The sequence below is a fragment of the Lissotriton vulgaris genome, chromosome 7 (assembly GCF_964263255.1).
Source record: "Lissotriton vulgaris chromosome 7, aLisVul1.2, whole genome shotgun sequence".
Classification (NCBI taxonomy): domain Eukaryota; kingdom Metazoa; phylum Chordata; class Amphibia; order Caudata; family Salamandridae; genus Lissotriton; species Lissotriton vulgaris.
The window spans coordinates 729251978-729273410 of NC_141695.1; the positions used below are offsets into that span (position 1 = coordinate 729251978).

Here is a 21433-nt window from a genome sequence, read left to right on the forward strand (position 1 = left end):
AAGAACACTTTGCGAACAATCCAGGTCATATCTGGAGCAGGGATAGAGGTGAATGTGGGAAGGTTGAAGAAAGCAACTCTGGTATAGTTCACACTTTCAATGGATTATTAGCAATAGAGTTTGAAGATCAATTCCTTAATCAAAGGTTTGGCATGGTGAAGAAAAAGGTAGAATACTTTGTGGGAGATAACTGTGCTGATGCTAGAGGGAGACTGGTGTCACAAAAAGAAAAGAGAAACATTTGACTGCTGCAATCAAGGAGAATGAAGTGGGAAGGGGAAAAACAGGAAAGTGAAATGTGTTTGGCTGCTGTAAATGTGGCAAATGTATGATATCAGGCTTGGCATATTAAGCATTAGGTGGTTTATGGACATATAAAATTACATTTATCATGCAAAAAACGAGTGAGAGAAAACAGTGAAAACAGCACAACTTCCAGTTTTATATGCATCTTATGCTGACATGGGTGTTCACCATTTTCAAATTAGTCTGGAGAGCAAATGTTTATTAGTAACTCCACCTGTGCGGTCTCTTGACCTATCCTCCTTTTAGATATACCTATCCTGTATTATCATGTTGTCACCCATCTAAACCAATACTATTCCACCACATCGGTTGTGTTTATGTACAAAAATATCTCCTAACTTAAGATCTAACTCTGAAGGCCGTACCTTCCTACCCTGTTGTCTGGAAAGGGCTCATTATCTCCTGAACGCATGTGAAATTTATCTCGCCAACTTCGTCACTTTGATCGACTCAACATTTATAACAAATAAGGGAAAGATATAGGACAGTTTAACACTACTTTATCATTATAACGGAAATGTAGTCAGAATGATATTATTTTACTATGTTACTTACCTGGCAAGACTTGATCCAGATAGATTGCAAGAAGCAGATATATTGTGCTATCCACAACCAGAAAAATGAATGTGATAATCAGAGGACACGGGCCCTCTTTTAAGTTTGAAAAGAGGGCTCCGGTTTCATAATCTTCCAGATGCAGGACCTAGGGTAAAAGGAAGACAGTATAAAGGTAAAGAAAATGATATGTCTTCATCACATCATGTTTTTCATATTTATTCCAAGTCAACCACTTTAACTACTAAGTAAATAGTAGGGCACACCCATGTCAAAATGAAGGTTGATTTTTTTTTCGGCCAGACGTGTTTACGCAAACGAAGATGTAGAACAGAATTTACTTTAATATAGACTGTCACTTCGCACAAACAGTTTAAATGAATTAAGTTTATAACTATTGCATAACTAGCAGAAGAATGTTTATGAGACTTGCATACTATGTCAAACAAGGATATATCTAGGAGATACCCACACACACAAACACACCCAGACACACCCAGACACACACACACACACACACACACACCCAACCCCTCCCCCCCTTCCCAAGGATGGCAATTATATGATTGCTGGTGCAACTGGCACAGAAATTGAAATGTTGCATAGGCACTGTACTTTAGCACAATAGGGGCAGACAGAATATACATTGTACATGGGGCATGTAGGTGGTGCTTTATGAAGCGTTGTTTTGTGGGGTAAGATATAGAGATGGGGAGATAGATTATGATACAACAGATGTGGTGAAATAGCCATAGTCATGATTAATTAACTAAGTTCATAAGAGGAAACCACTTAAACCCCAGTACGCGTGTGCAATGCCTGGTTAACGAGAGAGTCACAAAAAAGTGATCTAAATGTAAGTGGCACAAGAAAATTTTCACTCTAAAAAGGCAAATTTTGATGTGTGAATGGATCTTTTTGTAATGGACAATGAGGTTGCTGATGTTTAAAGATGTAGAGTAAGGTATTGGTCAACAGCAAAAATGTAATCATCACTTCCTATAAAACCTCTTACTAGAGATGTAAAGGAGTGCAACTATCATTAGAGAAGCAAGTACAGTGCCACCGGGACACGGGGACTTAAGGGGCTCATTTCTCCAAAATTATGGCCATCTATCAATCCCCAACCAGAGCACGGGGCTCACTTTCCTAACTTTTTTCTTTTTTTTAATATGTTTTTTTTAAATCTTTCAAAAAACACATCCTGATAAATATCTTGATAGCCTTTATATTGCACTATCCCGTTTTAAAATGTAATTTACTTGGCCATACAACTAAATACAAAAAAAATGTAGCATGACAGCCAGTTATAATACAATTGCATTACTCATTGCAATATATAACAATAAAATACTTTATTTGTATGAGCCCAATATATCTAGAGATAGCCAAGGCAATATCCAAGTATTCCATTCCAAATAAAGTGGCTAAAGCTTTACTGCGCCTAGTGATACCAAACCTCATACAAATTGGGGTGAGTAACTTTTTCCTCTGCTCTGAAAACTACAGGCTCCGCCGCCCAATAACATCTGATATATGGAGGGAGACTCTGCTGTGTTAAGAAACTCTTCCCCAGTTAATAATATGCTCATATTTTGCAGTATGCAGACATAATAATATAAGGTGAAATCCGGTACTGCCCAAACGCCTTTCTCACGGGGGAGGACCATAAGGCGCAAGGCTCTGCGAGGCTTCCCCTGAGCCCATAAAAACCTAGTACAGATTGATTGAAGTATTGACAGTTGGACACAAGAGATTTTTAACTGGACTGATCGGAAAAAATATAAAACCTTGGGTAATACTACAATTTTAAGAACATTACAGCGCCCCACCATTGAGAGATTCAAACATTCACAGTGAACGAGTTGTTTATGTACGGAATTTATTATATTGCCCCAATTGACCTCCACTAATGTATTTAGGCAAGTCCTTAATTTAACACCCAGATATAGTACCTCACTCATAATTCAGTGATCATTATAGCCCTCTTGATTTAGGCACAAAATTTGTGTCTTAGATACATTAGGTTTATATCCAGAGACGGATCCAAACTCGAGTGCCAACAGTTCTATTTTAGGCATAGCCATTACAGGATTTGGAGTAACAACAGCAACATCGGCCGCATATGCGAATACCAGATAGTGCTCTTGCTTCCAAATTACTGATTCTATCGCAGAATTTCGCTCTAACATCATTAAAAAAGGGGTTGCTATATAATGAAAACAGCAAAGGGAAATATGGGCATCCCTGCCTTGTACCCCATGTAATAAATACCAACTCCGATTCTAGGCCCATTATACAAATTTTGGCAGACGGGCGGCGATATACAACTTTAATAGCTGTAATAAAACCTTGTCTAAAACCTAACCATCGCAAAACTGCCCATAAAAACTCCGATGCGACCCGATCAAACGCTTTTTCAGCATCACGTTAAATAATTGGGCGGTGACATCAAGAATCGCCTCTTCGTGATACTGGAACCTAGCTATTATAAGCAAGCATTTGCAATGCAATAGGTCTCGCATTTACTAAGTTTGAGAAATTGGCATTGTAAATGACCATGCCTTTTTTTATGATTTGGTGTTTTAAACATAAATAAAAGGCATTGCCATTTACAATGGCAATAGCTTAAAATTGCGTAAATGCGGGACCTATTGCATTGCAAATGTTTGTTTTTGTTAGGCATGGAGAGATTAAGTGATTTGCCCAGAATCACATGATGTTCAGCATTATTGCCGAGACTTGCACTCTGTCACCAGATTTGAGGTCGACTGCTCTAGCCGTTAGGCCAACTACTCTCCCCAATTGTAATGGAGTCAATTAACACTGGTTCCACTTGCATCGTGCACATGGATATTGAAGTGTATGGACATCAGTTGTTAATTTATTAATAAGCAACTAGAAAGCCTTGTGTTTGCACTGGACACAGGCTGTGCAATGTCTGAAGCCCTACAGATCGTAAGTGGGTTTTGTAGAAACCATGTGTAATAGGATTTTCCTACGTAAGTTTACAATTGTTTTTCTACAGTTACTTAAAAAGCAGAACGGCCAATAGAAAGGCAATGCTTTGAGCACACCAATGCGATTCACTGCATTTAAAATGTAAATCACCATCATAGGTCTATGCCACAGCAACACATTGTGGTTTGAATGCTTTAATGTTTTAATTCAGGGTGTTGCGCACAATATTAGAAATGAATCATCCTTTATTACAATGAAGGGTTGATGCTGTGGTGGCTGTGAGTGATGCTGTGATGGTGCTGACTGATGATGTGCTGATGCTTTTTGATGTTGTGGTGCTGTAGAGTGATGCTGTGGTAGCGCATAGTGATGTTGTGGTTGTATTGAGTGATGCTGTGGTGTTCCTGAGTAATGCTGTGGTGTTCCTGAGTGATGCTGTTGTTGGGGTGAGTGATGCTGTTGTTGTGGTGAGTGATATTGTGGTGGCCCTGAGTGATGCTGTGTTGGTGCTGAGCGATGAGGTCATGGTGATGACTGATGCTGTGGTGGTGCTGTGTGATGTGGTGGTGGTGGTGGTGGTGAGTGACGCTGTGGTGGTGGTGAGTGACGCTTTGGTGATGCGGATTGATGATATGGAACTGCTGAGTGATGTTGTGGTTGTACTGAGTGATGCTGTGTGTTTCTGAGCGATGCTGAGTGATGCTGTGGTGTTTCTGAGTGATGCTGTGGGGATTGATGCTGTGCTGGCCCTGAGCGGTGCCGTGCTGGCCCTGAGCGGTGCCGTGCTGGCCCTGAGCGGTGCTGTGCTGGCCCTGAGCGGTGCTGCGGTGGCGTATAGTGATGCTGCGGTGCCGTATAGTGATGCTGCGGTGGCATATAGTGACTCTGCGGTGGCTTATAGTGACGCTGCGGTGGCGCTGCCGTGGCGCGGAGTGACGCTGCAGTGCCGCTGAGTGACGCTGTGGTGTTCCTTAGTCAGAGAGAAAGGGTGTTCAGAGAATAAAGGGTGGAGCAATAGAGGGGAGAGAGAGAGAGAGAATTAGAGAGGGTGGAGAGAGAGAAAGGGTGTACAGATAATAAATGGTTGAGTGAGAGGATAGAGAAACAAGTTGAAGGATATAGGAGAAGAAGCAAGGTGTTCAATTCAGGGAAACCACTGCAGACTAGTGAAGCTACTATTATGAAAGAAACCTTAGCAACTGTATCTATCTGAATTAGATTGGGAAATAGTTTCAATATCTACATAAGGAGGCGTGCCATTCAATGAAGAGTTTGCCTCAAATTTGCGCTGCTATTACCAAACGAGTTAAATATGTTTTAAATGCTATGGAAATTATATTTTATAGAGTATGAAATATATACTGCAGAGCATGGGTTTAAACAGGAACACTTATGTTTTTCACTCTTGAACGATAAACATAATTACGGAGGTGGGGTTAACGATCTTAAATTTACTAACTGTAACCTTAATTTACACCCTTCAAAATAATACCCGATTAGCAAAACAACTGTTTGTCTTGTCACATAAAATAAAGAACAAACATGGCATCCCTGTAGCAACTACACTGCGCTGAGAGCTCCCCTTTTCGTTAAATAATTTTGTTTGGTCATTATCACCTGGTTTTAGATTTTGTATGACAAGGGACTGACCTATTTTAAATAATAATGTTTATTTTAAAGGCGTTGGATATAAAATACAGTAAAGTATTTTGGCTCTACACTCTGTTATGGAAACATTCTACAAACGCAGTATGTGTCTCCCATACTAGACAGAAATTTAGACTTGGCAGACGTCGTCCAACTTGCACTTTAATTCCGGATATAATATCCAAAGACTCTTTCTTGCAGGTCGAGCGATAACAACAGGCAGGTTTCAGCTGGCGGTCTTCAAATTCACAGAGTAAGGCATCTTTTTATGCGGGATAAAGCCAAAAAATAATACAGCAAAGTCAAGCAAAGGCACCCCTTTGGTAGCACTTGCCGTAAGTGGATTGTGTGGGGGCTTTGTATGAGGCAGAGGCTGTGTCTGAGGAATATCCTCTGGTGGCACCTCTATAGGATGAGCGACGAAATAAACGTCTGGGAGCCTGAGACTGCAGGGCTCCCATGAATTTGGCGGTGTCTGTATAATTTTTTCAAGAGATACATCCACATTGGGTCCTAATAGGTGTTGCACATCGAAAGGTTGATTAAGAATGGCACTTTGTACCTCAGGTTTGAATCCTGATATACGTAGCCAGGCATGTCTGCGTAGTAATACGCTGGTATTAACTGCTCTAGACGCAGTATCCGCTGCGTCAAGGGCACATCTGATGGAGGTGTTTGTAATGTTTTTACCTTCTTGGATGAGTTTGTCTGCTCTATCCTTGTACTTATCAGGGAGTTGTCTCATTAGTGACTCTAACTCGTCATAATGTGCTCTATCATATCTGGCTAGCAATGCTAATGTTTAAGATCTGCTGCGTCATCCATAAATGCCTTATGGGCAATGGTCCTGGCTACCTTACTGAAAAGTTCATCCCTTATGTTCCATCTAGATCTTTGAGATCAGGAGATCAGGAATTGTTATGTGTTCCTAGGGCACTGAAAGCTAGAAAGGGGGGTAGGGCCCTTTCTGTAGCCGGCCCGAAGTTGTGGAATCAACTCCCTAAGGAAATCAGGGTATGCAGGGAACATCTCCCTTTTAGGAAGAAACTTAAAACTTTCCTTTTTCAATCATTAGCTGGTTAAGGGCTCTGAATTGGATCATGACGAGTTGCTGCTCTTTAGTTGCTGCCAAAGGCGCGGAGATACTCCTCCGGGAGTCGATTCGCAGCGCCATAAAAACATGCAAATAAATAAATAAATTGTGTGTTGGCGATACACCACATGTTTGCTGCTTGAGACGCAGTTCTCTTCCCTGATGCGTCCAGTAACTTAGACTCATTATCTGGTGGGGCAGCATCACCTGATGTTTGCAAGTTTGCTCTCTTGCGTGCGTTGGAAACTACAAGTGAGTCTAGTGGTACTGGCCCTTTAATATATGCTGGGTCTGAAGGGGCGGCTTTATAGTTCTTCTCTATACGAGGTTTAATGATTCTAGTTCTGACTGGATCTTTGAAGAAAAAAAACTGCCAGAAAATATTAACTATAACAAAGCACCAAGAACATATAATAAAGTATGCATAAATAATAAATAATAAACTCATCCAAACAGCGGCCAAAAACCAAACTAACACCCTAAACCTCGACAAACTAGCAATAAAATACCATTTTCAATTAATCTACTTTATTTTCACTTTCACCAGAAAAGTGAACACCTGCTCCACGTTAAAACGGGCTCAAAGAAAAAGCAGCAAAACATCTCAACAAAACATACAAGTAAACAAAATACAAGCAATTGCATTTTTTAACACATTAATAACATATATATATATGCTCCTGTGGGCGTATTTCTTTTCACCTCGTTTGAGCGGGTTGTGGGATTGTGACTACACCAGCTAATAAGGCAACATTTTCTAAGCAGAGTCAAAAGTTAAAATTATTGTATTTATCATCAAAGCCATATAATGATTTCCAGCGACGCGCTCCGTAACAGAGAAAGTAAGGCGGAGGCGCACTTTGAAAACTTTCCAACTGTTTCCGATGAACAACCCACCACTTCATCTACTGATGCTAACAAAGACACTAAGACTCTTATAAAGACTTTGGAGAAGCTATTACGCAGCGAGCTTTCCAAATGGTGGGAGAAAAAGTCTCTGGAAAAATATTGAGATGCTAATCGTGTGCCACGCGTCTTACGTGTCCTCATTGTTCCAACTTACGAAAATCCAAACCCACAAATGCTACAGGAATGGGCAACAAACAACTTACAAAGCTCAATGAATATGATTCACATTCTAATTAAATATGCGCAAATAGATCGCGAAGCACTTCTTGTGGAAATTGAAAAGACAAATGCACTTTTGGAAGCAACTGGTGAAACTGATTTCATTCAGAAAAGTAAAACGGAAATTGATGCACGCATTAAAAAATTGGAAGAAACCATCATTGAGAGGAAAATATTCGAATTCACTAGAGACAAAACCGATTATGCCACGTGTAAAATATTCACCTTTGCTCGTAAATATGACAATTACAAACGAAAGGCATTGATTGGCACCAACAAGCCAACTACTAGTGAAATACCAGAACAAGGGGCAACATCCTCCACCCGTGAAGATTCTGATGCAGCATCTTTAAATTCCTTGACATCTAATAAATCCGAAAATGGTTCTGCAACGCCATCAGGATTAGCCAGTCTTGCTAACTTTTCATTAATTGACTAACTGAATTTTGTCAACGAGGACCGGCGCTATTCCTTGCGTTCCCGCAATCCTCTGTCAAAGCTGGTAAATCCATCAGCCAATGCCGGCGCGCAAGGAAACGCAAACACAAACAGAAATATCTCGCAAGTGAAGGCGAAAAAGAACTGGAGAAAGTGACGAAAAACGTTGAAAATACTGTGGTAAATCTAACTGATATAGTGTTAACTAAAGCGTAGGAACAACTGTTAGCACTAGGCTTATCGTTTTGTCCAAGGAATAAGTTTTCCTATAACCAAACACGTATTGATGTATATAAATTCATCAGGAAAATTAAACTGATCAAATATTTCAAGTTGAACTGCACGTGCAAAAAACGCCAAATATTTTAGCAGATGTGGAGGGCGAAGTTCCAAAACGTGTGGGTGATTTGACAGGACTCCAAAATCTATATGACTTGGCACATGAAACTGATTCACAACCGGGCTCCACAGTCAGCCAGACTCACTGTAAATTCACCTGCTCCTAGTCCCTTCAAACCCAAATCAACCTTCCTCCCAATTATGGCTAGAGATGCGGTTGACTTCTTCAGCGACCGGGTGGTAACTGAACTGAAAAATCTTAATAGGAGAGTTCTAAGTAAAACTAGACACACAAATTATATTGATGGCCAATATCATCAGTTGGTAAAGAAATTACAGGATAACCGTGAAGTCATAATCAAGAACTCTGATAAGGGAGGCAATACAGTACTTTGGGCACGTTCAGATTATTTAATTGAGGCCAATCGCCATTTGTCTGATGTTGCATGTTATGCTATGTCCACCCAGCATGAAATGGTAAAAAGCAATGAAATGACTAACAAAAAATTAAACAACTGGTATAAGAATGGCCTACTGACTAAAGATGAACTAAAATTTCTGAATGTTGAACATCCCATTGCCCCTTTTCTGTATTTCCCCCCAAAATACATAAACTAGTGAGCCCTGTACCTGGTCGTCCCATCATCTCTGCCATTGGTAGCACTAATGAGAGAATCTCAAAATATGTAGACTATTTTCTCCAACCCCACATGATCAGTTTACCATCTTATTTGAGAGATACAACAGATTTTCTGAACAAGCTTAAATGTGTGCAATGGAGCCCAAACTATTTACTTATGGTGATGGACATTGGGAGCTTATATGCTTCCATTGACCACACGCAGGGTATGAAGGCCGTTGAACATTATTTAAACAAACGTGACGCTCTGTTTAAAGGGCATAACACCATGTTAATGGAAATGATCAAAATCTGTCTAACTTCCAACTATTTTAAGTTCCAGAGCAACATCTATCAGCAGCTGCGCGGGGTGGCGATGGGTTCATGTTTCTCCCCCAGTTATTCATGCTTGCATGTTGGCTGGAGGGAGGAGCGCGTCCTCACCGTCGCCCACGCTGCATGGCTACCACACATCGTCCATTATTGGCGGTACATCGATGATGTATGTATCGTCTGGAATGGTACGATGGAAGATGCTTTAAGATTTGTCGAAGAAATAAATACCAATGATTTAAATCTAAAGTTCACCGCCTCAATGAATCATGAAATGGTTGAATTTTTGGATGTTCAGCTTAATGTGGAAAATGACTGCAGGCAATTCCATACTGCATGCTCATAGTGCCCACCCCATTCACACGATTAAAAGCATCCCCTATGGGGAGTTTATCCGAATTCGTCGAATTTGTAGTGATGAGGGAACAGCTGTAACATGTTTAAATGCCTCAATGCAAAGATTCCTAGATAGGGGCTATTCTAAACCAGTCTTGAACCAGGCTCTAGATAAAGCTAAATTGTCTGATAGAGAATTGCTGCTGGCTCCGAAAGACAGTAATACTCAGACTCAATCTGAATGTTCCATTAGACTAATAACTACTTTTAACTCACAGGAAAGAACGATCCGTTGCATTATTTGCTCTGAATGGTCAATTGTCCTTACGGACAATATTTTCGGTTCAATCTTGCCAGAGATCACATTCAGGAGAGCACCTTCAATGCGAGATGCGCTTGACAAACCAATGCCAGAGGTCTTACCTAAAAAGCCATGGCTAACTAACATGTTTTTTTTTAAACGTACATCCTGTCGCGCATGTACTTTTGCCCGCAATAGTACACATTACATCACAGCATTTAGCAATGCTAAAATTTCAATCCAAGAACATCTGACTTGTAGGTCAGAGTTTGCAGAGTACAAATTAAAATGTACCTGCAACCTAGAATATATCGGAAGCACAAGACTGCCTGTACACAGGTGTATTCTACAGCACATTTGTGCTATTGTGAACAATAACAGTTATCCTGTCGCTAGACATTTTAAAGCTGTTCACGACAACAAACTGAAAGATTTTGAATATACAGTCTTGTGCTCTGTACCACTACCGGCCCGGGGAGGAGACAGGGATAAATTATTAAGACAAAAAGAATCCCATTTCATTCTGTTACTCGACACTAGAGCTCCTAATGGTTTGAATCTCACAGAGGATTTACATAATTTCTTGTGATTCTATTTCTCGCATCTTATGAATCTGTAAAATGTATCCTTAAACTGCTGCTAATGAGTCATTTGTAAAAACAATGAATTAAGAGCTTCCTTGACTAACTTAGCACCATATCAATTTTTAATTGAGATATATACTGTATTGAAAATAAGTTAGCTTGCTGTATATAATCTTTCTTCATAGTCACTTTGTATGTTATATATATACATCTTTTCGCTATTTCAGCATCATGTAGTTTTCACCATGTGCCTCCTAACTTATTATAGGAATGTTTTAACACACTTTTTTTTTTATTGTTCTATCACAGCAAAATTACGTACAAAGTAACAAATTCACAATTCCAATACTCTCCTGGGGCATTACAGCAAAACAAGAAAAAGTACAAAGTAAATAACAAATAACAAGTAGCAGCTCAGTCCTCATAGTAATCCTGGAAAGCACTCCAGATTTTTATGCCCAATCTTTTTTTCCTCAGCCCCTTAATAGAAAAAAGACCCCACTCCAAGTTATATAAACTAAACATTTTAGCCCGTCATTGATGAAAATCCAGCGGTTTTTCCTGGAGCCAGTCCGTGGCTATGAATAGACGTGCCACTGTCATCGCAAAAAATATAAAATGCGGATGTTGAAATAACAGTTCAGGCGGCCTGTCCTTCGGTATTTTTCACAGCAATAACATTGCTGGCGTGATAGCTACAGGTGTTCTAATTACCAAAGATAAAAAATGTTCAAGATCTAAGATCAAGCACTGAAGTTTGACACAGCTATAGAAAATATGCACATCCCCAGAATCATTGTCTCCGCATCGAAAACACTTGCCTTCGTTTCCTGCTCCCCATTTTGCCATTCGAATCGGAGTATAATATAAATCATACAATGTCTTAAAAAACTGAGCTTTTAAATTTGCCGACATTAAAGACTCCTTAGAAAGTGTTAAAAGTTCTTCCAGCTCTATTTCTGTGTCATCTAAATCACCCATCCATTTTTGCTTCACTTTTTCCATATCATCGCTTCTACCGGCCAGTATAGTTGATATATCATTCCGATTTTTACAGGTCTCCTAATTCCTTCTACAACTTTGTTTTGCTGAAAAGTCCCCTTCCGTCAACATAAATAATCTCGAATTTGTAAAAATGTAAAGAAAAAATTTCTAGGAAAGGAGAACTGATCTGCCAATTCATCAAAGGATTTACAAATCCCTTCCTCCTTAAACATATCTCCTAGCCACATTACCCCTTTCCGCTGCCAACTTTGTGCCATATCGTCGAGAAAAATGCCTGGGAAGAACCTATGTGCATTGAAAGACGTATAATAAGATATTTTCCCTATCGCCTCTGTTTTCATAAGCCATTTCCAAACTTTAAAGGCACTTAACACTACCTTAAAGCGAGTCTGCTTATAGTAGCTCCCGTCAATCTCCTTAACTAATGATTGTTTTGCAAATGGGCCTAACTGCATTTCGAAGATGGTAGGGGTGGCGGCTACATCAGCTCCTATCTCTCCAGTAATCAAAACCCTCATCTTCAATAAAATACAAGCTATATATATATAATACAAAAAAAAGTCTGCCACCCCCATTCCTCCCCTCAAATATGGTAAAGTCATAAACTTCATTGCCCGTCTCGGCCTCCCTGGAATCCAGATGAATTTGCCACATCTTGACTGTAATGCCTGTATCTTATCTTTAGTGATTTCTAGCGGTATTGATCTAAATAAATATAAGACTTTGGGTAGTACATTAATTTTTACCACATTGGAGCGGCCACTAATAGTGAGGTATAGGCGTTCCCACCTATCCAAAGAGTTCCTAATTTTGATCATCAGTGTGTTCCAGTTAACCTCGACTAGTTCAGTCATGTTTGCCCTCAATTGTATACCTAGATATGTAACCTCCTTGACAACCCTACTATCTTGCCATACTACAGTCTCAGAGCAGAGGATCTGCGTTTTTGCTTCATTTAGCTTATATCCTGCTACTTGCCCAAAATCCTTCGTCAACCGCTCAAATTCTTTAATTGCAGTGTCAGGTTTTACAGTTACCACCGCAATTTCATCAGCGTAGGCAAAAACTGAAAAAAAATATTCGTCCACATAGAAGGGTGGGATCAAAACACTCCTAATCAATTGTTCAATAAAAGTGTTAATATAAAGGGCAAACAAAAGAGGGGAACAGGGACATCCTTGTCGTGTGCCGCGTGTAATATGGACAGTGTCCGAGAGTAAACCCATAGCAGAGATCTTGGCCATCGGGTTCAAGTATATAGATTGTGTAGCAACAATACATTTTTGGCCAAACCCCATTTTACCCATCAATTTCCATAAATATGGCCACTGTACCCGATCAAACGCCTTTTCCGCGTCTAGCAAGATAAGGGCAGGATCCATCCTAGATGTTAAAAACCTCCTCGCATTCTCAAACCTAAATCCATCTCACCCCTCGCCACCCCTTCCGTCAGCAAAAATATGAGAACTAACATCACTGCCACCCACACCGACAGCGAGTGCAGGATCACAGCCACGAAGGTCTGAATGGCTTGCGCTCACAGCTCGACCCCGCAGCACGAGAATCCGCCCGCCCCACCGACTGCAACAGCTCGCGCCCAACACGCAGCGAGCCTTCCCTGATCTTTGACTGTAGGGGAGAAAACAAAGTCGCAGGAGCGTCGAGTTCCTCCTTCCCTGACACCCCCCCATTACCCCTCCCAGATAATGACTCGTGGCTGGCAACTTCAGTAAGTAGGTGGGGGGAAATCCGGCAACTCTATCAAGCACTGACTAATAACAAGGCCTGGAACGCAGGCGAGAGAGGCGGGCTCTACTTTGATAGGCAGGAAATTTCCTTGGAGCCTGCGAAGTTCCGGGAGATGCCCTGCCTCTGTAGCATACTCGCGGTGACATAGCTCGTCCAGAGCACAGCACCTTGGAGGCAGAGGGGTGTTGGTAGTGGAGAGCTCAGTAGAAATCGGGGATACCGGGAGTGCTGGGGTTCCCGGGAGAGAGCAGGCAAGGCATAACGGTGCAAGCGAGGAAGGTCCTCCAACTCCCAGAACATCCCTTAGCAGCGCAGCGAGAAAAGAGCCCGGTGAGTGGGGGAGGAGAGGGGGGTGAGTGCGCTTGTGTGGGTGTAGCTGTGTGTGCGTGGCTGTGCGTGTGTATATGTGTGGCTGTGTGTCTGTGTGCGTGCTCGCGACTGAAGAGCATGCCGGAATCGGAGCGCGTGTTCACACGCGCAACCTGATCCGAATCTGGCATGCTGCGCGTGCCCATCTCTTGTCTCCTTGTAAGCACAGCCGCCGACTATAGGTCTCGCCTGCGACAGGGCTTCGCCCTGCATCGCAGGTGCGAGACCTAAAAAAACTAGGTTTAAGGTCTTTAACACCGCCTATAAGGTGCGGAAGGCTGTGCGAAAACGCTAGCAATTTGAAAGGGTCTCCCACTATACTCCATTCTCAGCAGCAGGGCTGTTACCATCTATATTTTGGGATAGGGCCGTTGACAGATGGTGGACTAAAGGCATCTTATGTAATGGAGATCTGTATGCTAATGGGACCCGGATGTCTGTTGAGAATTTAATAGAGAAATACTGCCTCCCAAGATCTGAATTTTTTAAATACTTAAACATTCGCAATTATTTATGCAAAAGCCGATAGAGGATTGAGTCAAATCCTCTAGTTGAGGCTTTGCGGAAGAATGCATGTATTGGTACTTTATATTTCCTACTGTTGGAGACTCAGGGCGATGATTTGGATATGCATAACATTAAGTGGGATAATAGGTTAGGATGCCAAGGAACTCGAGTGGAGCAATCCACGGATCTGGCTAGGAGGTTATTGATGTCTGCTAATCTTCGCTCATAGCACTATAAGACAGTGTTTAACCTCTACTACACTCCAGCTAGGATGCTAAAAAGGGGAGGGGCAAATGATGAGAGGTGTTTTCGCTGGTGAGCTCAAGATGCTGACATAGTACATATCTTTTTTTTACATACGGCCATCTAAGCACATTTTTGGACCACTTAGAGAGATTTTTAGCGGAAATTATGGGGGGTGAAGTAAGACTGTCTGCTTCCCATCTGTTGTTGGGGGTGGCAGAGATTGAAGGGTGTGATCAGATGGTATATACATTCTGATACTGGATTTTCCAAGCTTCAGCCATAGCTAGACTATGCATTGCTTCAATGTGTTTTTAATTTAGAGCACAGCTTATATGCTCTGAAAGGCTCTCGAAAGAGGAAATTGGGTATGGAGATACAGGGACCAGTGTTGGCATATATGGAAGAATGACGATCCGCGTCTATGTTTATTCTCAAATTTCCTTTGCCCTTGCACTTTATAGATCTGTTTAGGATCGGATACGGGTAACAATGAAATATACACTGTCATCTATTTGCTAACTATTGTTTAACTATTGTCTGTCCTGTTTCTTTTTTAGGACTGTGTTTTTAAGCTGTTGGCCTTATATTTGTAATGCAACTATCACAGATAAAAATACATAAAGTTTTAAAAAAAGAATACTACAGGCCATCAAGGAAAGGAAAATGCTACTTACCAGTATGCATCTGTTCTTGGAATGTAGAGCTGCAGAGTTGCACACTATGCATAGATTGCCACCTAGTGTTGGGCCCGGATGTTTGCAGTTTGTGTTGTTATAGAAAAGTCTTTGGAAGTCATATAGCTGATAGGGGACTCCTCCTTTGGATGATACTGCGCATGGTCATTGGCTCCATCCCCAGATTGTTTTTTGCCATTAGGGAAGTGATGGAGCTGTATAAGAGATAGTGATGTCCATGTGATCTGTATCTAATTAAGATAATACTGGAACAGAGGCGGGTGGGCGTGTGCAACTCTGCAGCTCTACATGCCAAAAACAAATGCATACTGGTAAGTAGCATTTTCCGTTCGAGGCATATGAGCTGCAGATTGCACACTATGCATAGATTACATAGCAGTTCCCACACCTAGCGGCGACCACCAGTATCCGTTGCAGTTGATTGAAACAGAGTTTTTAGAACAGCCTGGCCCTCATTGGCTTGTTGTTTAGTTTGCACATCTACACAGTAATGCTTTGTGAATGTGTGCGGTGTAGACCATGTGGCTGCTTTGCATAGGTCATCCAGGGGAATGTTCCCTAAGAATGCCATTGAAGCCCCTATCTTCCTGGTAGAATGGGCTTTTGGTGGGATTGTTAATGTGCGTTTGGCTTTTTGATAACATATTTGTATACATTTAACAATCCACCTAGCGATCCCCGACTTTGAAATGGGATTGCCTTAATGTGGCTGTGAGAAAGACACAAAAAGTTGTTTTGTCTTACGAAAAGTCTGTGTCCTTTCAATGTAGTACAGTAATGCTCTCTTGACATCTAAAGTGTGTAGAGCTCTTTCTGAGACTGTTTGAAGCTGCGAGAAAAATACGGGCAGCTCAACAGATTGATTTAGAAGAAAAGGGGAAATGAATTTTGGAAGGAATTTTGGATTAGTACGAAGAACTACTTTGTTATGATGCATTTGCAGAAAAGGTTCCTGAATGGTAAATGCTTGTAGTTCACTAACCCTTCTGAGAGACGTAATGGCTACAAGGAAAGCTACTTTCCAGGTTAGAAATTGCAATTCACATTTATGTAATGGTTCGAAGGGAGGTCCCATTAACCTTGTGAGAACCACATTTATATTCCACACTGGTGCAGGTGGTGTTTTGGGAGCATTTATTCTTTTGAGTCCTATCATGAAAGCTTTAATAGCTGGCACTCTAAAAAGAGATAGATTTTGTCTATTTTGTAAGTATGCTGCAATGGCCGCAAGGTGTTACCTGATAGACGTGTAGGCTAAGTTACACTTTTGAAGGTGCACTAAATATCCAATGATGTGTTGAATAAACATGTCTAAAGGATTCATTTGGTTGTTCTGGCAGTATATGACAAACCTTTTCCACTTAGCAGCGTAACATGCTCTAGTGGTGGGGCTTCTAGCTTCTTTGAGAACGTTCATACATTCTGGGGGAAGGTTGAGGTAACCAAACTCTATGACCTCAGGAACCAGATCACTAGGTTGAGCTGAGCTGGGTCCGGGTGTCTGATCTCTCCATGGTTCTGCGTTAATAGGCGTGGAGATAGGTTTAGTTTTTTGGTATGGTACTACAGACATCTGCAACAGCGTGGTGTACCACAGTTGTCTGACCCAAGTTTGAGCGATTAGGATTAGCGTTAGGGAATGTTGCTGTAGTTTGCGTACCACTAATGGAAGTAGTGGGAGAGGAGGAAAAGCGTACGCAAATAGATTTGACCAGTTTATCCATATCACATTGCCTTTGGACAATGGGTGTGGGTATCTGGCGGCAAAGTTTGGGCACTTTGTGTTTTCGGGGGTGGCAAAGAGGTCTATTTGAGGTTGTCCCCACATTTGAAAGAACGAATGAAGAACTTGTGGATGAAGTTCCCATTCGTGGATTTGCTGAGTTTGTCGACTTAGCAGATCTGCCATGGTGTTTTGTACTCCTGGGACGTGTTGGGCTAATAGGAAGATCTTTAGTGGTATAGCTCATCTCTATATCTGCTGTGCTAACAGAGAGCTGCAGAGAATGTGTCCCTCCTGGTTTGTTTATGTAGTACATAGCTGTCATATTGTCTGTGCGGACTAAGACCGCTTTGCCTGACACTTGAGTCTGAAAAGCTTTTAGGGCTAGAAACACAGCAAGTAACTCTAGGTGGTTGATGTGGAGTAGCTTTTGTTGTGGTGTCCACTTGCCTTGCATGGTGTGATGAAGGAGGTGGGCTCCCCAGCCGGAGAGCGATGAGTCCGCTGTTAAGACTATTTGAGGAACTGGCTGTAGAAACGGTCGCCCTTTGGAAAGGTTTATGGTGTTCCACCATTGCAGAGAACGAGGAGTCTGACCGTCTACCAATACTAGGTCTGTCAACTTGAGCCTGGTTCCATTGGCGTGCTAGGCACTCTTGAAGTGGACACATTTGCAATCTTGCGTGAGGAACTACGAATATGCAAGATGCCATCATTCCTATGAGCTGCATGAACACTCGAGCTGGTAGCGAGTGTTGCGGCTTGAATTTTGTTAGGAGAGTTTGTACGCTTGTTATCCTTGCTGGAGAGGGATACGCTAGTGTAAGTTGGGTTTTTATTGTAGCGCTGAGATACTGTTGCATGTGTGAGGGTTGTAGATGCGACTTGGTGTGATTTACTGTGAATCCCAAGTCGTGAAGCAGTTGAATGGTAGTGTCAGTGTGTTTTACACACTGACTGTATGAGCTGGCTTTTATGAGCCAGATATGGGAAGACATGAATGTGCTGTCTTCTTAAGTGTGCTGCTACTACTGCTAGGCATTTGGTAAACACCCTTGGCGCTGTTGTGACTCCGAATGGGAGCACTTTGAACTGGTAGTGCTGCCCGTCTAGCACGAATCTGAGATATTTTCTGTGCGCTGTGTGGATGGGAATATGGAAGTAGGCGTCCTTGAGATCTAGAGTGTCAAGGAAGTTGTTTAGTACCAGTGGAAGGACCTTTTTAAGTGTGACCATATGGAAATGGTCCGACTGAATGTAAACGTTTAGAGGTCTGAGGTCTAGGATGGGTTTTAGAGATCTGTCCTTTTTTGGTATTAGGAAATACAGGGAGTATACTCCTTTGTTTTTCTGGTGCTCTGGAACTATTTCTATTGCATTTTTCTGCAGGAGCGATATTACCTCTTGTATGAGCAATGTTAAATGTTCCTGTGATCTTGGACGCTGCTTGGGTGGTATGTTTGGGGTGGTAGATTTTAGTTTCAGACCGTAACCTGATTGAATAATTTGTAACACCCACCTGTCTGATGTGATGTTTTCCCAGGCTGGCAGGTATTGTTGGAGTCTTCCCCCGACAGGAGTGGAGTGGGACGGGGGAAGGGGAAGGGAGTCATTGGGCAGGGGTAGAGGCAGAGCAGCAGTTGTTATTTTTACCTCTGCCCTTGTTCTTGTTACCCCTGTACCCACCCCTTTGTAGCCCTTGCCGTAAGTGGATTGTGTGGGGGCTTTGTATGAGGCAGAGGCTGTGTCTGAAGAATAACCTCTGGTGGCACCTCTATAGGATGAGCGACGAAATGAACGTCTGGGAGCCTGCGACTGTAGGGCTCCCATGAATTTGGCGGTGTATGTACCTTTTTTTCATTTTTTCAAGAGATACATCCACATTGGGTCCAAATAGGTGTTGCTCCTCGAAAGGTTGATTAAGAATGGCACTTTGTACCTCAGGTTTGAATCCCGATATACGTAGCCAGGCGTGTCTGCGTAGTAAGACGCTGGTATTAACTGCTCTAGACGCAGTATCCGCTGCGTCAAGGGCACATCTGATGGAGGTGTTTGTAATGTTTTTACCCTCTTGGATGAGTTTGTGTGCTCTATCCTTTAACTTATCAGGGAGGTGTCTCATTAGTGACTCTAACTCGTCATAATGTGCTCTATCATATCTGGCTAGCAATGCCTGTGTGTTGGCGATACGCCACATGTTTGCTGCTTGAGACGCAGTTCTCTTCCCTGATGCGTCCAGTAACTTAGACTCATTATCTGGTGGGGCAGCATCACCTGATGTTTGCGAGTTTGCTCTCTTGCATGCATTGGAAACTACAAGTGAGCCTAGTGGTACTGGCCCTTTAATATATGCTGGGTCTGAAGGGGCGGCTTTATATTTCTTTTTTATACGAGGTTTAATGATTCTAGTTCTGACTGGATGGATCTTTGAAGACTTCAGAAGCGTGTTTAATTACTCCCTTGAGCATTGGTAAGATGGATGTAGACCTTTGTGCGTAATCAAAGGTATCCATCCGGAAGTCTTCGTCTACAGGGTCTATATGTATGTCTACCCCGTGATATTGTGCAACCCGGTGTATCAATTCGTTAAACCCTATAGTGTCTTCTGGTGGGGTAGTCCTTGAGGGGTATAAGTCATCCTGAAGGACATTTGGGACATCTGGAGTGGTGTAATCATCCCATGGGTCAGGTGATCCTGTAGGTGTGGCTGGATCAGGCATGTTACCCCCATACATCAGAACTATCATCCCTATGGTCTATAGAGGATGCTGGGGAATGCTGTGGTATGGGAGCCTGTGGTGATGGCATAGGTGGAGGAGAAGGGGAAGGCAGTCCTAAAGGCGAGGTAGCCATGTCCCTTTTCTTTGCATGCGGAGCTGGAGCTGGTTTGTCCAGTGGTCGCTTCTTTGAGGCCAAAATCAACTGTCCAGTGATTGGGTCTCTAGCCAGATTCTTTTGACCAGGGTCTGGATAAGATAAGTCTTCTGCCGGAGGCCGATATTTTGGTGCTGGAGAAGGTTTCGTCACCGAAGCTGCTTGCTTTGGTTTTTTAACAATGTCCTTTGTCGGGGAAGCAGGAGTCTTTCTGGGCTCCGAATGTTTTTTTGGTTCCGAAGGTTTTTCCGCCTCAGGTGTTGTTTTTGAATCCGGTTGTTTCTTTGGATTCAATGTTTTTTTTGGTTCCGGTGGTTTTTTGGAATCCGAAGCTTTGCTTGGTTCCGACCTGGGTTTCGGTGACGAAGGAGTTGTGGGTTTCGGCGCCGATGGTTTGGACGTCAGCGTAGCCGGTGTCGATGTCTTTTTCAGTGCCAGTAAGTTGGCGCCGGCACCAAGCGAAGGCTGACTCGAGCCCAAGTAACCTGAAGGGTTAATTGGCTTCTTAGCTGCTCCCGAAGGTGGGGCAGTAGAAGCAGAGTGTCGGTGTGCCCCCGAGCCCGAGGGCGAGGGTGTAACCAGGGCCTTCTTTGGGGGTGTCGAGGAAGGGTTGGGGTCGACAGTCTTACTTACGACCCGTTGCGCTGGAGTGATGTCCTCGACATCCGAATCTTCTTCATGTTCGGAACCGCTGTCGACGTCTTGTTGTTCTGGGACGTTGACGCCATCCTCAAAGATGTTGTCTGGAATGGAGGTTGAAGATCGAGCCATTGTTCTTCTTGCTCTTCGGTCCCGGATAGTCTTTTTGGAGAGGAAAGAGGCACAAGCTGAGCAGTCCTTTGCCTCGTGCTCCGGAGAAAGGCAGAGGTTACACACCTCGTGAAGGTCATGTGGGGAAACTTCGACCCACATTGAGGACACTCTTGGAATGGCGTCCTTTCCATGAGCTGGAGTTGAGGCCTAGTTAGGCCCGAAGGCCGTCGACGACGACCGGAATCGAAGTATTCAACGTTGAAGAATAGCATCGAGTGGAGAAGTGTTTGAAACTTATTTCCTGAAAGTTGGTGAGGATTGCGCGCCGAAGGAATTCGGTTTCAACACGGAGCGCTGGAAACACATTCGAGCCCGGTGGTGGAAAAAAACAATCTGGGGATGGAGCCGATGACCATGCGCAGTATCATCCAAAGGAGGAGTCACCTATCCCGTGACTTCCAAAGGCTTTTCTATAACAAAACAAATTGCAAACTTCCGGGCCCAACACTAGGTGGCAATCTATGCATAGTGTGCCATCTGCAGCTCATATGCCTCAAACAGAAGAGTAATCCTACAGTTAACTCCTACGCCACAAATACGGTGATCGTGGATTAACCTAATATTGGCTTTTAACCCTGCTATACTCTATACAGGCTCGATTCCCATTTGGAACCTTATATTATTTTACTGCATCCCGTTAGCTGGTAGTTTAGCCAGAGAGGAAAAGACCCATGTATTACCCAGATTGTCTAAGAAGTGCCTAACTTTTATTTTCCTTTTTTATTTTTATTATTTCTTATTTTTTAAATCGAGGATATGTAGTGTCTGTCCCTCTCTAGACTTAACATTCTAACTCTGTTTTTTATATCATA

The 21433-nt window shown here is 42.5% G+C and overlaps 1 protein-coding gene across 2 annotated transcripts in view; it reads right to left on the reverse strand.

The window, feature by feature from the left end:
• The window catches only part of ABCA5 (ATP binding cassette subfamily A member 5), a 1411043-nt gene that overhangs the window by 1048352 nt on the left and 341258 nt on the right, over positions 1-21433 (reverse strand). For both annotated transcript variants that reach the window (XM_086930971.1, XM_086930972.1), the window contains exon 9: positions 862-1009. In XM_086930971.1, the coding sequence (XP_086787097.1) occupies positions 862-1009 (148 nt within the window). The remainder of the gene's footprint in view (positions 1-861; positions 1010-21433) is intronic.